Here is a 22,261-nt window from a genome sequence, read left to right on the forward strand (position 1 = left end):
TTTATTGAGAATGAGCATCTGTGGCTTTAGGGAAACGTTTTGCATTAATTAATACGCATTGCCACCATTACTGATTTTTTTCGATTTTGAAATTTATTTTCCAAAGGGGGACATTGCAATGTCCGATCTGGCCAATTTTTAATAGCAAATAATGGGACCGCATTTCCTGTCGAATGCAATTTGTTGCGAGCAAATCGTAGGCCTGGTAGCGAGTCACTATTTTGAGTCTAGTCACTAAAAAGTCACTATTTGCATCCAAAAGTCACTAAAGTCACTATTTTCCGGAAAATGATCACTGAAGTCACTATTTTCGCATTGAAATCGCATCGAAATAAAAATCATTTGTACCTATACTATCAGATCGTGCGTGAAGAAAAATCGTATAGTCACAACAGCGACAACCTCTCTCTAGTTTCTTACCTGTATCGCATCAGCAGTCACTCGGTCAGCAGTAAACTTGCCAACGATCAAAACAAGCCGAAAAACTACCATACTGGGGAGAAGCCAGTTTGTTTTGATGGCTCTGTTTGGACGTATCGTGTGAAACGCGAAGTTTTGCACTTTATTTTCCACAAAAGTTATAGAATTATCAAAATAGGGTAATTGTTTCCTTATAAAATCCGCGCAATGAGGTCGAACAGTGAGTAACAAGAGTTTCGCATTGAAATCGCATCAAAATAAAAATCATTTGTACCTATACTATCAGATCGTGCGTGAAGAAAAATCGTATAGTGACAACAGCGACAAGCTCTCTCTAGTTTCTTACCTCTATCGCATCAGCAGTCACTCGGTCAGCAGTAAACTTGCCAACGATCAAAACAAGCCGAAAAACTACCATACTGGGGAGAAGCCAGTTTGTTTTGATGGCTCTGTTTGGACGTATCGTGTGAAACGCGAAGTTTTGCACTTTATTTTCCACAAAAGTTATAGAATTATCAAAATAGGGTAATTGTTTCCTTATAAAATCCGCGCAATGAGGTCGAACAGTGAGTAACAAAGTTTCGCATTGAAATCGCATCAAAATAAAAATCATTTGTACCTATACTATCAGATCGTGCGTGAAGAAAAATCGTATAGTGACAACAGCGACAAGCTCTCTCTAGTTTCTTACCTCTATCGCATCAGCAGTCACTCGGTCAGCAGTAAACTTGCCAACGATCAAAACAAGCCGAAAAACTACCATACTGGGGAGAAGCCAGTTTGTTTTGATGGCTCTGTTTGGACGTATCGTGTGAAACGCGAAGTTTTGCACTTTATTTTCCACAAAAGTTATAGAATTATCAAAATAGGGTAATTGTTTCCTTATAAAATCCGCGCAATGAGGTCGAACAGTGAGTAACAAAGTTTGAACACCAAAAATGGGAACCAACATAAGAAGACTCAACCGCTAAACACCCCCTATGAGAATTGGAACTATCTATGGAGCACAACTGAATACTGAATTAAATACGTCCAGCATCCAGGTGAATGAGATATCAAATGATTGTGAATTCAGAAATTTGTTTTAACCTATTGTTTTTCACAGGTCAAATTCAAACTGCACAATGTTGTTTCGAAAGATTGTAAATAGCGTTTTCTGGATTTGCTGCCTGCTGGCTCTGCTATTTTCCTACTTCGACAGAAGCTTGAAGGTAAATATAAAGAACATAATCATCGACTATTTCGTATACATTTCATTGCAGTCATACAAAAACATCAACCAAACAGGAAGCTTACATTCCAGATGTTCAAAATATCAATGAGAATCATCAACAAAAATTAGACCAACATATGGCTTGACTGCAAAGATGATTCTGTTATCGTATGATAAATCAGTAGAATCGTGGCATGCCCTACATTGGAGGAGAATAAGCCTGGGTCATGAATATAGAAAAAAATCGTTCCAGTATGGGTTCCAAAAGCCCAGTTAAAGAAGGAATCAATATTTTCCCTCGTCTTCCATGTTCCGAATGTTTGTAGCAGCCAGGAAATTTGTGTAAAATTATCTCGCAATATGAGGGGAACGTGCCACCATGTTCCTAGATAATTGAATGTTATTTTTCGTAGGAGAACAGGCATGAAGTATTCGTTCTGAGCTTTCCAAGGTCGAGGTCATTTGTTTTCTGGGTGAAATGGAAAAGGGACAGCAGTACAGCTATCGTCTCAAGTTATCCATCGTGCCAATAAGGTCCCAAACATACACGGAAGGAATAGGGAAATGAAGTAATATCGTTGTGTCAAAGCCCACCTTTCTTAATCTGAGGATTCACAGACTCGATCATTTCGTCCGTAATTGTCCTAGAAGGTGGAAGAGTCTAACTTTACTGATTTGTTTTTTATCGTCTAAAGTATGTATATCCAATAATGGCGTTAGCTATGATTATTTTTATAATTCATTGTTCATTCTCTAATAGTTAGAATCCAGAAGTGTGCGTGAAGATTTGTTTGGTGATAGTAAGAAAAATACTACAATCTAGAATTGTGAAATGTGCTCGAAATGTGACATTCTGTGTTTTGTAGGGGTAGCGGGGGTAAAGTGAACAGGCGGGGTAAAGTGGGTAACGGCTTGTTTATCCCCTGTTTATGGATTTCTCGTATTATTTTCCATGCTACACCATAAATCAAGCATTTCATGCTCTCCGAACTATTTCAAACCATGAATTATCTATTTAACAGCTAGATTTTAGCAAAATGCTGCGCCCTTTAGCAAAATGCTAGTTTGATGTAATTTCGGCACTGTTGAATTTGGCCCATGAAAACTTTGAGTTAGTAGTTGTAAACCAAAATATCGTTCACATCGTTAATTTTGCTTGTTATGAAGCGGAACTGGTTGATGGAAGATAGTTTTTTAATTTTTTTTATTAGTTCAGGCGTTATGTGAAAAAATATGTAGCTATGGGGATAAATTGGTCATGTCGCCTGGGGGTAAAGTGGGCAATGTTCTGTCAGAGAAATAGAGACAAACTAGCTCAAATTTCAACCTTAATCGGTTCGGCTGACAGTGGGATCATCAATCAGGGGTGAAGAAATGGGGTATCTGGTCATTTACGCTCCACACACACATTTTCGTACAATTTCTACATTCCTGAGCGAATATTTCCTTACAACGCACCTCGTTAATGGAAACATCCATATCTCAGATATTTGTCATCCAATCTGTGATATCCATATATCATTAAACTCAGTAAAAGCTCTAGTTTCTGTAAAAGAGTATAACAAAGGTCAACATTTCATCCTTTTTAATAATATAGGTGCACAAAATCTAGCATTTTTGACATGCCCTCAAATAATCCGGAATTTCTTCTGAGGCCAGAACATGATTTTTAACCCGTTTTTCAAAACTAGATGAATTTCCTGCCGAACCATGCCAAAACCAAGGGAACCCGGTAATATTTTACTGAGCAATAGTCAATTGAATATTAAAAAATATCCCACCCCATCATTTTGACCAAGCCCGGTACGTCTGCTTGTCTGTGATTAAACGAAGTGTTTATACATGTCAGGTAACATTTTGAATATTATTAAGAATATGTATTTGGTTTAAAATATTTTGATCGACTTATTTGCTTTATTTACAATATTGTTCACTTTACCCCACCGCCTGACCATTTTACCCCGCCCAAAACAAAATTGAACTTTTTTGGACTAATTTTAAATGATCAAAATTACATATTTAAATATTTTTTCAATTTTTTTCCACAACAGGCTTTCTTAACCAATAATATAAGCTTCGACACACCTGCATTGAACAATGCAATTTCTTGATAGCCACTTGATAAACAGCAGCAGTTCTTAGGGTGTCCAATTTACCCCCACCACCCCTACCTCTTTATTGGGTAGTGTTCACCGTCCGCAACAAATTTTCCGCACTCAAGCGCGGAACTTCCCAATGGATGGAAGTTTCTCGACAATCGTCAACCCGTCCGAAGCGGACAGGTTTGCCACCACATCAATTCGAGGAGGACAGGGATCTCTCGCAGACTTTCTGAGTGTGTGCTATGACAACAAGGTTTGCAGATAATTTGGTAGACCCGTTTTAGGACTTCTCGCTGTTGCTATTGTTGCTTAAGCCATGGGAACCGGCACATACATGTTCAACTCTATACTCTGTGCTTTAAATTTGTGACGTCACTATTTGCAGTCAACTCAGCTCTCGATAAACGGGCTCATGTACGCATGCTTCAGGAATTCGTGATGTCGGACCAACGCGATCGTCGGTGTATTCTCCAACTCTGATGTGGAGGATAATTCGGCTTCTTCAATCTAAGACTGGCATAAACAATCTCTCCAACAGCCCTTCTCGCCGCACGTCATATAAAAAAGTTTGATGAAACACCGGTTCGATGCGACCGGCGCTGACCTGCTGAGTGGGTTTGATGCTCCTGGTTGGCGATCAGTACTCAATGGAGTGATGGCAATTGCTTGCCTCGCGGGCTGTTTGATGGACCTGCTAGTGTACCTCGTTCACGTGTAGGTTTTCGTCCTCCTCGGACTGATGTAGTGGTGATTATGTTCGCTTCCGACGGGTTAACAATTGCTGAAGCTATGTTGGTAATTTTGAAAACTGAGTGATTCATTGAAGCAAATTGGGTATGCTTTCAACAATTTCTCCGTTGCCTTTCATCTAAGATTTCTCTGGAGTCTACACGTCTGCATATAAAGATATGTTGACTATTTTTAAAATGGTTCGTGCTTTGAATGACCCATGAAACCTAAATGGATAATCCTTCAACTATTGTTCCATTTTAGGGCATATAAGAATACCCTGATATAAACCGTCTATACGCGTAATAGAAGTTTCTCCGCAACTTCTTTTTCAAAATGATTCATCCTCCGACTGATAAATAGATCTCATTTGGCTTCAATATGCCTACAAAAATTGATCCACTCTAGGTCATTCAAAAATCCCCCGCGTATAGTTCGTTAAAATAAATAACATTTTATTGGTTACGAGTGTTGACTTGAAGGTCTATATTGTAGGTAATTCTTTGATGATCTGCATTGGAAAAAATATTTGAAGGCTCATTCAAGTTGTTTCTATGGGTAACAAAGCATATGCACCGTTTTGCAAAATTACTGACGAACAATGCAGATCTTAACTTAATGTCTGTACTCTAGGGAATTCTTGGATGACCTGGAATGGCACAATTGTTGAAGGCAGATCCAATTTGATTCCATAGCTTAGCTTAGCTTTGACTGACTACACATATCTATGGTTGCTACTCCGTGATTGACCAGAATCAGTGAAATTGCACAAAGAATCAACTGAATGATTGACTGGGACTCTTCAAGCATTCTCAGTGTGCAGGTTTCAGTGACTCTAATATTCAAATGATCAATAACGGCGCCGGCCACGTCCTTGTAGTCAGTTAGGAAGAGGGGAGGAATATTAGTAGGTAGTTTTTGCTATTTGAAGACCGTGTTTACCTCTGCGTCTCCACAAAAACCACAGGAAGGATTATTAGTTAGTTGGTAGGCATCGTTGGATCTGGATTCACTCTGATAAGCGATACGACCGTGCTTTATACACAGTGATTTTACCTAACCATGATTCGGCCGCACAAAGCAGAAGAAACTAACTACCTGTACACCGAGCAAGAACACGATCAAACGCATATCTATTGATTAACCTTCCGACCGCACAAACTACAACGATACAAAATCGTTCGACGTGTCTATGAACCGAGCATGGACAACAGTAACCATGCATGCCCGATGGCATATGCAAACTGTGGAGGATCGCGTTTTTGACGACCAAACCGACGTGCAGTCTTCTGTACTTACTTGCCCTTACTTAACCGGATCAAAGCGCAATACAAACGCATTATCTGACGAATATCAAATAGATGTTTTTTTCTTCCGCCCGCGACGAATAACACACGCACTGTACTTACTTTCCCGATGGCTACTGCAAGCCATAGAAGATCGCACTTGTCTCGACCGGATCAAAGCGCAATACAAACGCATTATCCGCCAAATATCAAATAGATATTTTTTTTCTTCCGCCCGCGACGAATAACACACGCACTGTCAGATCCAATTTGATTCCATAGATTATAAAGGGCATGAACCATTTTCAATAGAAGATAACCATTTTGTTACTCGTTTAGACCTTAGGGTCTAAATTACAGTGAATTCTTGGATAACACGGAATGCAGCATTTTTCCAAGGCGTGTAAATTTGATTGTTTAGATTATAGAGCATACACGATTTTGAAAAGAGGTAACATACCTTTGATTATGCGTGTAGATCTTTAATACTCCAGAGAATTCTTGGATGATGTGGGGTTGAATAATTAGTGAGGCCAAATTCATCCGAGCGATTTCTGCTACCTTTGAACTACAATCCAAGTAGAGTGTAGTACTACCCTCTCCAATTTGATCATCATCGGGAACTGTGACATATAGAGAAGGACGTAAAAAGTGGTTTGAGTGTACCTGGGTTAATCTATCACGTTATGCGGAGGGTTTTGTCATCATAGAAGAATGCCGAGAGGCAGGTCTTTTCACGTTACACGGGATACGTCTTGTCACATGTCACAAGAGCATGCCCTTATTGTCATCGTTGGTAACCATATTCTTTTTCTTTTCCAGCATCTCCTTCGTCGAGGCCGTGTGAAATCTTTGAAACATTCCCAAACCATCCACCATGCATGGAATATTTGCTTTTTCACAGCAGCCACAATATACCTCACTTTGTATCACAAACTGTTGATCCACCCGGAGATTGCTAATCAGAGCAGCAAATACTTTCCCCAGTACAACAACCCAATCTTTCTCACGGCGTGCGATGTGGCCAAGTTTGAGTTCGTAACCATGCTGCTGGTTGCTTTCCACGTGAACGGTGCCTTGGCTAGGGCGAAGCATGGCGACTACTCGGAGGCCATTTCAAAACTATTTTACGCGTCGCTGCTACTTTGTTGCTTTGTATTGCGCTTGGAGAACTATAGCGTGCTATTGAATCTCTACCTGGGAGTGTTTAACGCTATACAGGAGATGTTGCTGCTATTCTCGTTGCATACAAGCGAGAAAAGTGATAGTACTCTTAAACTGTATGTGATATTTATTTTTAGTTCTTGGTGAGTTATTTGTCGTTTTTAGTTTTAATTGCTTTAATTCACTTCTAATTTATCTATTTTTAGGTCCTACCTATTCCTCAACCTACTCCCATTTGAGTTCCTCATTCCCACGCTTTACGCCAACACTAAGGAACTATATCTGTACTTGAATCTCTTCTTTTGGCTGTGGTACTGCTCGTGTATCTGGAATTCTCCCATCCTTAAATTCCTCTATCATAAAATCTACCATTTGCAAGCGAACGATTGTATCGGTGGAGAGTCATCAGTGCGATGTATCTTATTCAAAGATTCACCCAATTTCCGTCATTATCGGTCCGTCAAGCAAGCGTACCTGGAGCTGAAATTGTTTCACGAGTAAGTAACTTTGAGTGTTTTGTTTGTAAAATAGCGTAAGTAATTAAAGAACTAATATTGGTATACTTGAATGTCGGGCATGTGGTAAAATCGGGTGATGTATGTAGTCTGGATGCTCTCTAGTCGCTTAAAAATGACCAGACAATTGCGACAAGGAGATAATTTTTCGTTCCTGTTATTTCATTGACTCCTTGGGCTCCGTGCTCTTGTCATTCGAAATCAATTTCGTGGTGAGCCAATCAGCTCTATGACCTTGCTCCCGGAACTATCATTACCGACAGGGATTCCTCCGGCGGTTCAATCTCCTTCGGAATCGAAGAAACTCACTTCCGTGAAGGCTGCTGCGTAATTATCAATGCTATTATAGATTCTTGGCTAGCGAGTGACCAATCGAGTGCCAAAGTTTGCCCAAACATTTCGGGTGGAGCAAAGAATCTGGTTGAATGACCCGATAACCTAAATCCTGAACACCCGGTTAGTTTTTTACACGAGTGGATTTTAGTTGATTACGACCTATAGCGTTGATGAAACTATGAGTTAACTGCCGTGAATCGCATATTTGTCCCATCTTTGCTGGGTTTCCTATTCATATGGGACAAATATGCGATTCACGGCAGTTAACCCCATGAAAAAAAATCACAAAAACGCAAAGAAAATTCAGGTGGTATTTAAAAAGCTGTGAAAAATCAGGTTAACCGGGCAATTAAAGAATACCAACAATGTAAAAAAAATTGGGTGTACTTCAACATCCCGACTTCCTCCTTTGTCTTTGAATCACTCAGCTCCCAGCTTAATCACAAACTACTTCCTCAGCACTTTGGCTCGTGCCATTCGGATTCGGTCGTGAATTACTAAGATTACTGGAATACTCCACTCCCTCAAAACCGAAGACCCGATTCCATCAAAGCTTGTTGCGTATCTTCTAGGCTTTTCTAGATCCACGTACGTCCGAAGCGCTTCTTTACTTCAACGGGTGACCGTTGGAGTGCCGAAGTCAGTCCAGAGATTCCGGGTGAGAGACGATATTTCGACGCGTCGCGAGCCACTCAGTCCTGGTGGTAAATCTTACCAACTCTGGCAAAAAGGCACCTGGCGACTTTATCCATCCGAAACCGATCTTATGCATCCTTGAGCTATTTATGTTTCCACCTTGATCGCGGATTACGCAGATAATCCCCTGCGACAGATCTATCGTATTCTGCTGGGAAGTTCCACATAAACGTCAGACAAAGAAAGGTTAGAGTAGAGTGGGGCAAGAGTGCGCGTGGGGTAAGAGTACGTTTTCGATTTTTTGAAGTAATAAAAAAAGATAAACTAGCAGCACTGCATCAGTTTGACAGGTATTCTGGCCAACTATTATCATGTGTAATTGTAAACGATTTGAATAAACAACAAGGGAGATATGGAGTTGGATAACTTTTTCGTCATTTTGCTAAAAATAATTGGAATTCCGCAACTAGTATTTCATTACCATATATACGTTCAATCAGGTGAACATTATACCACAGACAAACAGACAGAACACTCGTCAAATGTCCATCGTTCACTGATTTACTGGTCAATTCAAATAATCATTAGTTGGCCAATCGAACACTCGTGGCGCGCGCATCGTTTTTGCTCGAGTTTGACGTTTGCTCACTACCGCCATCTGGTTCGTGATTTGCCCAACTAACTGAAATCAACAGATGTCGTTAGTGTTTGAACGACGATGAATTTGATGAATAAATGTTCAATGTGTTATGTCTGTTTGTCCTTCCCCTCGGATATGTTACCTTGCCGCGGTGGGTCGGCTTACGCCATTAGCACTGATATGGCAACCAAAGACATATCCTGTCGTGGTGGTATCACATGTTGACTATTTTTATTTGGTGCCGCGTTACATATCTGGCATTGACGCACTAATTTACGGCATTTGCATGTGATCCAACGGATCTCGTGTCTTGGAGCCTTGAATGGTAGTGCAGCCAAGCAGATGCCTTTTCATCAGTGATAATGATGTGAGTTCTCTTCTTTTCGGCAATACTTTTCTGATGCGTTCCTGAGTCGTAGCCACGCTTACATTTAGCTAGCTAGGCATTTATTTAAAAACAAGACAAAATTCAAGACATTCGTAGGAATCGACTGCTGGATTCACTGAGTAGAAGTTTTTTCAAAACTAGGAACGTGGTGCCAGTTTTATTTTGTTATGCCCCACTTCGAAGAGCAATAATAAAAAATACCGCAAATTATAATTATGGTATATGAACAATCTTATGACGGCTTCATTCACGATAATTTTACTAATAGTAGGGAATAGGCGTGATGAAGCTTTACTTTACCACCGAAAAGTGAATCCTATAGCTGACTCATAACTGATCATTAGTACATGATAGATAAATACAGTTAGTTTGGAAACGATCAAGCTACTTATTAGAACATAATAATAGTAATACCTTGACAAAGGAATAACAATAAAATAGACTAAATGCATGAACAATTTCCACTTTTTACAAGACATAACTTACATTGTGTTTGATAGTATTGACACAGGATGAACCAATAACTTAGGCAAACAAAGTAATTCAAGGAACGCATACTTCATACCTTCTGACCATAAAGACAAGAATGACATCGTACAGATCAATCTATATGATTCGGCAATTGAGCCTCCAAAATAAACGAAAGATTAAAAAAAAATCTATATGATTAGGAATGAGATAATGGGAGAGAGTATCTATTAGAGTTGTAAATGTAATGTCTTTTGAGCCAGTTCAACAGTGTCTTAATGGACGACATGATCCTTGTACGGCTGGAAAACTGTTTCAAAAGTTATTAATTATTAACATTTTTATAAATCGGGGTTTGAACACTTTCTTATACTTGATAAAAAAAAACTTCCGACTCAGTTTCTTCGATGAAGCATTGGGCAACATGTTCCATGTGAGTTAAAAAAAACTGCTTCGGTCGATTTCGAGCGCGTACAATGACAATAGACGTCTAAATAGCATAAAAACTGACAAAATAGTTTGACTCTGACAAGAAAATGACAAAAATTACTTTAAACTATAACGATGTTAGTTAGCATGAGACCTGCCTGACTATTTATGAACGTAATTCCTCTGATTCAGTTGCAACAGCGTCTTCTTGGACGACAGGTTCCGTTACCGGCTGGCAAACTGCTTAAAAAGAAATTATGCAACGGTATCATCAAAGGCCGGGTGCAGAGGTTTCTACTCTATTCAGAGCCCCGCCAGTAAACCTTCAAAAAAAAAAAAAAAAAAATGTGTTATGTCTGTTTGTCTGTGATTATACCATTTCGATAACCTATTGTATAGAGTACTTTATGGTACAGAACACCAATCCGGTTGGTTTTCCAAGAAGTCAAAACCATTACTTGAATAATTTTTGGGACTGTGGGGTAAAAGTACGCAGGAACCGGTGGGGCAAGTGCGCATATGAATCTTCAAGTTATGATGTCAAACCCGTATCCCTGCCGAAATAAGACAACTTCCAAATCATAATGATCCACAACAAAGAGAAAAGGGACAGAATTCAGAAATTATCACAAGTTCTTAGGATAAGTTGAAGTAATTCGGTGTTAGAAAGGACTTAGCGAACAAAGCACTGAAGCGAAATAATGAAATTGTATTAGGACTTGTTGTACACCTAAACATAGTACGAAAACACAATTTCATCTAAATGATAATTTCATTTAATCAAAAGAAACATTCATAAATTACGCAACGTTTAGCTGGGAGGGGTTGTGAGATGTGTGACGATCCATATAATTTTTAGAGGATTCATACAAATAGTGTAAGATAAGGGGGAGGGGTGATGAAATAGCCAAATTTTACGTTACGTGATTGGTAGACCTTAAGGTGGTTATACAACAAAGCCACAAATCGGCCATCTTTTAAACCACGTGCTTTTTCTAGTGATTTTTCAAGAGCACGAATTGAGAGAACCACAACGCCCATGGGGATGAAACATTCGTAGATCGTTTGCTTACTCATGCTAAACAATCGACTTTAATTTCAGCATTGTACGAAAATTATTACGCTAGATTTGAACTTCTGATATTAGGAGTAGAAAACCGTGTGGTGAATTTGAAATTCACCACATGGCTTGATTGTATAATCACCTTAAGGAAAATGCCTTTGTATACGCCACACGAAACCTGATATATATTTTTACCTCTGTAGTTTTTTGTATATATAAAAAACAATGGTTTTTCGTATGAAAGTGCACATTTTTAGGACCCCCTCCCCCTTTAAGAGTTACGTAATCTTTAAACATTCCCTAATATATGCTCATTAAACATCAAATAAATGTTATTAACTCTTATTTGTGTTACTATATACTTAAAGCACATGATTGGATAAATGCGTACTCTTACCCCACCCGATGCGCACTTTTACCCCACCGGTGGGGTAAGAGTGCGTTTTTCACTTGTCTTGCAATAAGGGTTCTACTAAAACGAATCTCAATAATTTCAATATTTTTTCCACTAGGTAACATAAAGGAAGAGTATATGAATCATCGACACTGATTTGATATGCAGAAGCTTGCTTCATAAGGGCCACATGATCGATTGAAATCTAAGTGCGTACTCTTGCCCCACTCTACTCTATGTGTATTTCCACTTATTTGTCATGCGAATTCACATGCCCATAAAAAGAAGAATGCTATGGTCAAAATTTATGTTTGCTAAACATAAGTGCAATGGTTGATTTTTTGTCAGTGTACATACAATTATAATAGTCATGAGCCCAGATAATAGATCCCTCTGTCTTGTATATCCGTACTCGTACTATCATATTGCACTACTGAATGCGTTTCACAGATCCAGTGTTACCACCGCGCAGTAAGATAGCTCCGTAGAGCCTATTACCGACGTCCAACGTGAGCCTTCCTGTACGGAACCAGAATTATTCGTTTAACAGACCTCTCATATTCTCCATATTACCATCTACACTTTGTCCGCGGTTGCTCTAGCTTTCAGAGGATCTTGAAGTGTTGCGAGAATAGCTACCACTATTATTTTCCTGTGTCACTGTTCAGGGGGTGTTAGAGCTCCTCTGATCTTAGCCATAATTATACTGTAGGCATTTTCGCATGGGCATGAGATGCCGTTCTGGCACAACTTACTGGTCTTATTCAATGATAGCTTCGCAGTTTTGAGCACGAAATTCCGTTCTTCCATCGCCTTCACTGTGCCCACCACTTACATATCACGTGAGTCTAATTTGGGTACTCACCCTTTACGAACCATGTGAGACTAACTTGGATGTTTACTAACTTGGATTTATTGTCTTTATTAGAGAGACTTTCAGCCCGAGGCCGTGGATAAAGGCTTATTTGGGTGCTCACTCTAGCACACCCTGCCACTCCTCCCGACACACACTCTGAAATACCATGTGGGACTTACTTAGGCTCTCACTTTTGACATGTCATGCGAGCCTCAACATGATATGTCGAGGCTGTCGAAGGTCACCTTGTCGTCTATTACTACCCCAAGGAGTTTGAAACGTCGCTTTGATGCGATCGCGACTTCACCCACATGAATCATTGCATGTTGAACCGACTTGCGGTTGTTAACGATAACCACCTCCGTCTTATGTTGAGCGAGCTTCAGACCTCTAGCGCTCATAAAATCCGCCACCGTGCCCAATATTGAACATTGCGGAACTCCTGCGGTTATAGGAACGCTTCTCTGACCGGCATCGGTCTCGTATAATAGTACACGGTTTAGGAAATAGTTTTCCAAAGTCCGGTACAGGCCCACCGGCAGGCTAAGCCGGTGTAGCGAGAGCGCGATGGTATCCCAGCTTGCGCTGTTGAATGCGTTCTTCACATCAAGTGTCACTAACGCACAGTATCGAATACCTCACTTTTTCTGTTGGATCCGAACTCTGTTGGAATCGAACTGATTGCTTGACAGGCCGTTCGTACCCTCTGAGTACGGGATCAGCCTGTTGAGGTTGATCCTCTCTAGCAACTTGCCCGTCGTGTCTATAAGACAGATTGGTATATACGCCGATGGGTCGCCCGGCGGCTTCCCGGCCTTCGGCAACAACACCAATTTCTGCCTTTTCCATCTTTCTGGGAATCTACACTCATCTAGGCATCTCTGCATAGCTAGCCTAAACATGCTCGGGTTCGCTATGATTGCTGCCTTGAGAGCTTGGAACTCCATCAGGCTCTGGAGCTTTGTTCGTTACCAGGCATTTGGTCACCACAAGTAACTCTTTGTTCGTCACCGGAGCAAACATTTCGGCCGCACCCATATTGCCTTGCGGTGCAAGTGGCCATAAATTTGTGGCTCGGGACGTGAAGAGTACCTCGCCAACCTATCCGGGGACCGTTTGGAGGTGAAGAGCCCCCTTTGGTCTTGCCCATCACTATCTTGTAGGCGTCACTCCACGGATTTGCGTTGGCACCTTTGTATAGGCTGTCGAAACATGCTCTCTTGCTGCTCTTGACACAACACGGCGGTCAGCTCTTTCATCCTCGGTGCGGGCACGTTGCATGCATTGTCTAGCCTCGAGGCAAGTTGAATGAAGGGCCGCATTCTCGTCACTCCACCAGTATACCGAGCGTCTGCCATTTCTCGGCAAGGATTTCTTCGGCATTGTGACGTCGCACGTGTTATAGGACAGCTACCAACGCATCCCCGCTTAGACCTTCAGTGTTGGCTTCCAGTCCCTGGGTCGCGGTGAAAACTTTGATTGGCCATCCACCCACGGACCTGACAGGGATCCTCGAACCGGATGTTGGACGCCATAGTTGATCTTCAAGCGAATTGCTAGATGATCACTATGGGTGTACCCCCATCCACCCTCCAGTCCAAGTCTGGTGCCAGACCAGGACTGACAAACGTTACGTCAATCCATGACTCGACCCCGTTCCTTCTGAACGTGCAAGCGGAACCATCATGGACTAGCACTGCGTCGAGTTTCGCTAGCGCCTCTAGTAACGCTTGACCCCTTCGATTGGTGCAGCGGCTGTCCCACACCACTGCACAAGCGTTAAAATCTCCTGCTATGACGACCAGCTTACGACCCACTATGTCGGACGATAGCTTATCGATCATCTAGTTGAACTGTTCTAATGGCCACCTTGGTGGGGCAAAGCAGCTACAATAGAACACACCATTGATCTTAGCTATCGCGACACCCTCAACAGAGGAGTGTACCACCTCTTGGATCGGGTACCGTCCCGTCGTGCAAATAGCCGCCGTCCGCCACCCAATTGCCGTTATCGACAGGGACGTTGTACGGATGTTGGTCAGTTGCACAGTGGTTAAGATTCTGCTGTGCTACTATTCTGCTGTGCTGTGCACGGCTTCTTCTTGTTTGTCTCTCCGATGGGATACGAAGTTCCACCAATAACATGCTTGCTTTTTGTAGGCGCAGATAAGGCACTTTGGTGCCTTATCGCATTCCTGCGCTTTGTGCCCTTCCTATCCACAACGACGATACTGGGCCCTTACAGTTGTAGGACTTGTGCCCCGACTCTATGCACCGATAGCACCTGTCCACTGAAGTGCTGTTTGGAGTTTGCTTACTGGGCACACCGACCAGCCGATTTTTAACTTCCCACGCTCCATTTCCTTTTTAGCACTTACCTTCATCAGATTTGCTCGTAACAAGTTGCTTTTGACGAAGAATATAGTCCCATTGTTTTCCCATTAAAATTTACCGGCTTCAAAGTTATGGCCAAAATATAATAATTTGGAGTACTAGTAAAATTTTCGACACAGATTTTTAGTAGTTCGTCAAAATCATTGTGTAGAAAAAAACCCTGATTAATCCACCTAGCGGTGTTTGTGCCTTTCTGGTGCAAAAAAAAAATACTGAAAAATATGAGTGAGTGTTTTTTTAGCGTGTTTTGCGCATTTTTTTTTCTTGTTGGGGCGTAGAACCACTGCGTCCATTGAGTTGAACTTTTGTGGTATACCCCTGATTACTCTTAACTATGTATTCGCATCTTGTAGGTTGATCACCATTTGTCAAGTAAACAACCTAAGACGCGTCTTTTCCCAGTCCGGTATAATTGAGTTAATAAAACCCACTACCTTTCCAGGATTTGCAGTCCAAATATCTCCTGGTTGCATAAAGCCACTATTTAGAAATTTAGATCTACCCTTGTACAATGCATCGCAACTGCAAAGCAGATGTTCCGAGGTTTCACGTTCCATGTTACAGAAACGACAGATATCATTCTGAATCTGGCCAATATTTTTCAAGTGATATCTGCTCGGGCAGTGTCCGGTTATTAGGCCAGTGAAGGTGCAAAGAGCTCTCTTGCTGAGCTCCAAGAGCTTTTCGGTTACTTTAGCATTGGGAATTATAAATCTCTTTGATTGAGCACACTTTTCGGCAACCAACCAGTTGGTCATCAACCTTTGTGCTTCCCAGGATTTCAATTCCATTTTTATAGTACAGTATGATATACCGCAGAAAGGTTCTGGCCCAATAAACTGTGTGTTTGAACCTCGTTTTGCAAGCTCGTCTGCCTTTTCATTACCTTCAATGCCACAGTGTCCTGGAACCCAGTACAGATTTACGGAGTTCTCTTGGCACACTTTTCGCAATGAAAGAATGCAGTCCCAGACAAGTTTTGATGTACATTTAAAGCTACTCAATGCTTTGAGTGCCGCTTGACTATCTGTGAAGATACAAATATTTGCATATCTATATTTCTTCTCTACACAGATATTAGCACATTTCATTATAGCAAAAATCTCCGCTTGGAACACAGTTGGATAGTTTCCCATTGCCACTGAGATCGATATCCCAGGGCCGAAGATTCCTGCTCCCGTTTTTGTTCCTATTTTTGAGCCATCTGTGTAGAATTTTATGGAACCGTCCCGAACAGTGGGACCTCCGACTTCCCAGTCCATACATGATGGCTCACGTATGTAATAAGGAATGTCATAGTTCTCCACAGGTTTCATCCAGTCTCCACTCATATTCATCACTGGCCCATATTGAAAATTTTGTGAGATACTCAAGTGGCCCACTAAATCGCCTGACTTGAATAACTTCAATCGTTTAAGTTTTTGCATATTCTTTTCCGCTTCTAACTGCACGAATTCATACAATGGTAGCAAATTTAGAATTGCATCTAACGCTTTTCAACCACGCATCGCTCCCGTTATAGCAATGAACACTAACCTTTGCAGTTTTGTCGGCTTCTTCTGTGCAGTAGCCTCTTTTGTTTTTGGCCACCATACAAGCAGCATATGTCAGTTTTGGACGAATAATGGAAGTATAAATCCACTTTATCATTTTTGGTCTTAAGCCCCATTTTCTTCCAAATGTTTTAGAGCATATCCAGAAGGCACTAGTTGCCTTTCCGATTGCACACTCAATATGAGCATTCCAGTTCAGTTTAGAATCCAGAATGACTCCCAGGTATTTGACCTGTTCACTAAGCTGAATTTCTAATCCTCCAAGCTTTAGAGCTTTCAGATCAAGTTTCCTTTTCCTAGTGAATGGTACAATTACAATTTTTGACGGATTAATGCTAAGGCCTTCCTGAATACACCACGATTTGGTAAAATTTAGAGCCCATTGCATTCTTTCAGAAATGATATTGTCGAATTTCCCCCTCACTATGATGACAATATCGTCAGCAAAGCCTACAACCTCGAAACCTTTTTCTTCTAAGCTTCCTAGAAGATCGTCTACAACTAAGGACCACATTAGTGGTGAGAGGACCCCTCCTTGAGGGCAACCTTTTGTTGCCCATACTGTAAGAGACGAACTTCCCAGCTCTGAAGAGATTTCTCTTTTTGCAAGCATGGTGTAAATCCATTTGATAATGTTCGTGTCGAAGTTTCTTTTCTTCATGGCACGATCCATTGACGAATAAGAAGCGTTATCGAAAGCTCCTTCAATGTCCAAGAAAGAACAAAGTGCTATTTCTTTTACCGAAAGCGCTTTTTCCACCTTAGATACCACTGTATGAAGTGCCGTAATTGTTGACTTACCGGACTGGTAAGCAAACTGGAACTTAGACAGTGGATGTTTAATCATGTAATTTGAGTTGATATAATCACTCAACACCTTTTCCATAGTTTTCAACAGAACTGATGAAAGACTAATGGGCCTGAATGATTTAGGATGCGTCTTATCTCGCTTTCCTACTTTTGGTATGAAAATAACTTTTACTTTCCTCCATGAAGATGGAATATAATTGAGTCTTAGACTTGCCTTGAAAATCTCAATTAACGGCGGAATCAGCACTGATTCTCCGTTTCGAAGCATTGCTGGAATTATTCCGTCCGGTCCGGCAGATTTATAAGGCTCAAAAGATCTCACTGCATTCTCTACCCTGGCTTTCGTAAAGATATCGTCAGCCAAGGCTTGTGCAACATTTTTCGCATCATCAGACATTTTAGTTGTTCTTGCTGAATATTGACTTTCAAACGAACCACTTGTTGTTGGGTCTACACACATAATCGATCCAGGAAAATGGGTTTCCATAATCAACTTTAATGTTTCACCAGAAGTTTGTGTAAAAAATCCATCCTTTTTTTTCAGATTCCCTAGCCCATTAGTATGATCTTTTGCAAGTGCCCTCTGAAGTCTCGCGACTTCTGGAGTATTGCTAATATTTTCACACGTTTGAACCCACGATCTTCTTTTGGACTTTCTTATTTCGTTATTGTACTCAGTTTCTCCAGTTTTGAGTTCCACCACGGAACGTCCCTTTTAGAGGACGACTGTTTCGCAGGACAACTGGTGTAGAAAGCATTTAAAATCTTATTATTTACCTTTTGGGAAAAATATTCCAGTTCTTGAACTAAATCAATCTTTCCACCTTTTGTAAATGGGTCTGAATTTAAATATTGCTCATATTGTTCCCAGTTCGTTTTTCTAGCGTTTCTAAATGAAGTTGATGATCGTTTTCCCCAACTCCATTCAAACACAATATGTCTATGATCTGACAATGATGTTTCCTTGGAGACATGCCAGTTTGCAATTTTTTCATAAATCGCATCGTTGCACAGTGTCAGATCTAAGACCTCTTGTCTAATTGCATTAGAAAATTGCGCATAGAAAATAGTATTTTGGCCATAACTTCTGATCCCATAGTCTAATATAGTCAATTTTCAATAGCAAACAATGGGACAGGATTCTCAGTCGAATGGAACTAATTGCGGAACTAATTCGGCGAATGCTAAGTTCCAAAAAGTGTGTCTACAAAATTTTGTACACATACACACATTCACACACACATACATACATACACACAAACAAAGCCTAGCAAAAAATCACTTACTAATATTCCTACTGCCTTCCTAACTGACTGCAAGGACGTATGCCGTGATGCCGTTATTGAGCACTTGACCGTTTAAATCACTAAAATTATAACACTGATAATACTTGACCAATTCCAGTGAGCCGTTGTGCGGTGGACAACAATAACTCCACTCGATTCCCTGCAAAATTCTAGATCAAATTAATAATGTGGGGTTATTAGTAAGCAATTGGAGAAATATGAGAACGTGGGGCAAAATCAGCAAGACCTCAATTTCCAATACCGTGCAGTAGACAGAGCTCGCAAACACGATTTTGACAAAATTTGAGGGCAAATATGTCATGTTTTGTCGATTATTTGTAACTCCAAACTTGACGAATTACATAATAAATAAGGGGCCTTGTGTAAAACGAGGTCTTGCAGCTTCGTGCAGTGAACTTAACCACCTTTGCACGATTCCCCAAAAAATTCTACGATTTATGTCAAAATTTCAACGCAATCTGCCAGTACCGAACCGAGATATTGAATTTATTCGCGTTATGGACATTTTTTTCCCATTGTGATTGATTGTGATCATTAGCATTAGCATTAAGCAATTTGCACAAATTCGTAGGTGGTACAAGCTAAGACTATTGTATGAGAGTAGCATCACTTTCATCCGTTACCACAGATATTGATTTGGGACTAACTATCTCTTAGATGGAAGCAATGCCTCCAATAGTCGAGATCTGTTCTGGCCACGAATTGCGAATGCTGAGGAAGGGGAAGGATGGTGAGTTGGACACCTACTCAAGAAAGATGCAGAGAACTATACGACCTCTCATAGGTGCCACGGGAGGTTTTGGGATTGTGCGGGAGGTTATAACAGTAGGAATCGTTTTGGTAGAACGTGAAAACACAGAAAGAACTGAGATAGGAATTCAAAGTAGGAAAAGGACTGTCCTGGAATTGAACCCACGACCTTCTGCTTATAAGGCAGAAGCAATAGTCACTAGACCACCGAGCTCATCTCCCATTGTGATTGATTGTGATCAGTTGATTGATTGTGCCATATATATGTGTAGTAGAGTGGGGCGTCATGGTCATTTTTTCAAATCAATGGTTTTTCGAAGCCATTCTGGGTCCTGAATAACTGTGCTGAATTTGGGACCGATTGGTTGCTTCCCCGTGTTTGAAGTTTGTATGGAAATTAGTATCCCAAGTAACACCGAAAACATCATTATTAACTAAGATCTAATCATGATGTTGAATAAAGGTCGGGAAAATGAAATACAAAACATGTTATGTTCAAGCAAAGCTATGATAAGGTTTTTGCAAAACATACAGCAATTTGATCAAGAAGCAGTTTCATACTACATTCTCACAACTTGCTGATAACATGTAAATTTTTGACATTTGTTTGGTTTTTTGAGATGTTTCGTTTTACATTCTCACAACATAAAACATGTCTACAGGAAGATTTTACGAACAAGGTCATAACATGTTCATATTTTGGCATTTGTTTCGTCAGAATATATACCCTAACGATAGAAGTTTAACGTAATTTCAACATCTTTTAAGATCAATGTTATGAACGTTCTTCATCGACCCTGTTGTTTATCGACAACTCGCCATATTGTTTTTATTTTGCAGATTCGATAATTTGTTTATATATCAATTTCAAAATTATGCTTTGGCATAGTTCAATCAATGGCGCATGAATTTAGGAGAAGTAAAATGAAAATTTAGCCAATGAAACATGAGCCGCATATAATGTTTCGACCGAGACTTCGAAACAAATTTGATTTATTTATTCAGTTTGTATATGTTTATTAATATTGTTAAAATGGTGTTCATCATTTCATGCATGCTAGTTTTCATTCGTTTTTTGTATAAAATTTCTTTCTTTGAACGTGTTGGTCAGCATTTTTGTTTTGGTATTCAATTTGACAGAACCATGTTGAAAGTCGGTTACTGAAAACATCATTAGTACTTAAGTTTAGTCTTGTGAATGTGCAATCAAAAACAAGGTTGCAACTGAAAGATGTTGAAAATATCGATATTTTTTGCGCTGTTTGGGCTGTGTGAAAGTAATCAAAGCAGTTTTTCATACCAAAACGTAACAAACTATATGTTCGAAAGATGTATTTTTTACACTCATACAACAAACCGTGTTACTTGGGATGGGAGAACGCATATTTTTGCATTTTTACAATTAGAGGTTTCAGTTCATCGTAAACCAAGTGGCACATTGCGTTAAAGTATAACCCAAAGGATGCCGAAAAACTTTGCTGTAGAAGGCACGTTGCTGGAACGTCCACGAAAAAAGTTATAACGCTTCTAACATTGAGTGTTCAAACCATATGCAAAAAATCGTTTATTCTGCCAGCACTGCCGTACTACGTAAACCAATAATTTAACTGAGTGTTATTTCAAAATAATTGATCTTATAGGGCCTTAGAGCTAATATGAGCTATCCGAAATTCTTTCACAAAGGAAAAAATCCGGCAAGAAGGAAGATGGGTTTTGCCCTTCGATAATCATAAGTTGCCCGGTAGTGCTGGCAAAAACATTGATTTCTTGCATATGGTTTGGACAATCAATTTTCAAAACGTAATAACATTTTTTGTAGACCTTCCAGCTACGTACCTTCTTCGGCAAAGTCTTTCGGCATCTTCCAGACTATATGCTAACGTATTGAGTCACGTGATTGATGATAAATTGAAGCCGCTAAGAGCAAACATGTAAAAAAGTACGTTTTCCCATACTAATCTCCATGTAAATTTAAAACGCGATGCGGCATGCGAGGTTGCAACCAATCGAGCCCATATTTTGCACAGTTGATTGGGGTCCCAAAACGATTCAGAAAAACCTTGATCTCACTTGATCGGACGAAGTTTGCGTTTTTTCATACAACTGCGCCCCACTCTAATGCGTAGTCTAGTCAGTCAAAGCAAGCAAGCACGATCAGCACTCTCAGACTATGCTCGGCCGTGGCAAAACTAATATAAATTAAGCCTCGACGAATAGATCTGCAGTTCGCTTGATAACTTTTGATGAGAATGCTGTGGAACAAACTCAACATTTTCTCAGCTCACATACTATCATTTCTTTTCTTATTAACCTATTATTTATAACCATTATCGCTATCTTGATTAATATGTTTCCTTTTCCTTCATTCCCCAGTAAGAGCAAAATAAGCGGCACAAGACATAGAGATGGCGAGAATTCTTCAACCAAAGTACTTCAAACTATAAAATGTAAGTGGATTTATTTATCTCCCTTTTAAATTTAAATGTGTCGAGCATTTTCGCAATACAGGTGTGCTGGCGGTAAAGCGAAAACTAAAACGAATGCGAGAAAATCGCGATCAGTTGTGCGAAGACTGATGGTATTATCACAGATCTGTGGTATTATGCATAATTTCCACTATTTAGGTAAATATCTACGGAACGAACTACACCTCATCAGTGCAAACAGCTTTTCATGCCTTTGAACATAACCTCAATGCAGACGAGCCGGACATAGCTTAAGATTTACTTTACAGTTATTAGCAGAAATATGGAGGCTGAGTAAATAAATTATTTATAGCAATGTTCAGATTTTTTTTTTGTTTATATC

At 40.2% G+C, this 22,261-nt stretch overlaps 1 protein-coding gene across 1 annotated transcript; it reads left to right on the forward strand.

Moving 5' to 3' along the window:
• The first annotated feature begins 456 nt into the window (after nt 1–456).
• LOC134205407 (uncharacterized) lies at nt 457–22,234 on the forward strand. The gene is made up of 8 exons (XM_062680636.1): nt 457–640; nt 707–986; nt 1,052–1,463; nt 1,526–1,631; nt 6,573–7,057; nt 7,121–7,411; nt 21,827–21,900; nt 21,962–22,234. Exons 4-8 carry the CDS (start codon nt 1,545–1,547, stop codon nt 22,027–22,029), a joined length of 1,005 nt encoding a protein of 334 aa, XP_062536620.1. The 5' UTR covers nt 457–640; nt 707–986; nt 1,052–1,463; nt 1,526–1,544; the 3' UTR covers nt 22,030–22,234.
• Nucleotides 22,235–22,261: the final 27 nt, after the last annotated feature.

Source organism: Armigeres subalbatus, chromosome 1 (genome assembly GCF_024139115.2).
Source record: "Armigeres subalbatus isolate Guangzhou_Male chromosome 1, GZ_Asu_2, whole genome shotgun sequence".
Classification (NCBI taxonomy): domain Eukaryota; kingdom Metazoa; phylum Arthropoda; class Insecta; order Diptera; family Culicidae; genus Armigeres; species Armigeres subalbatus.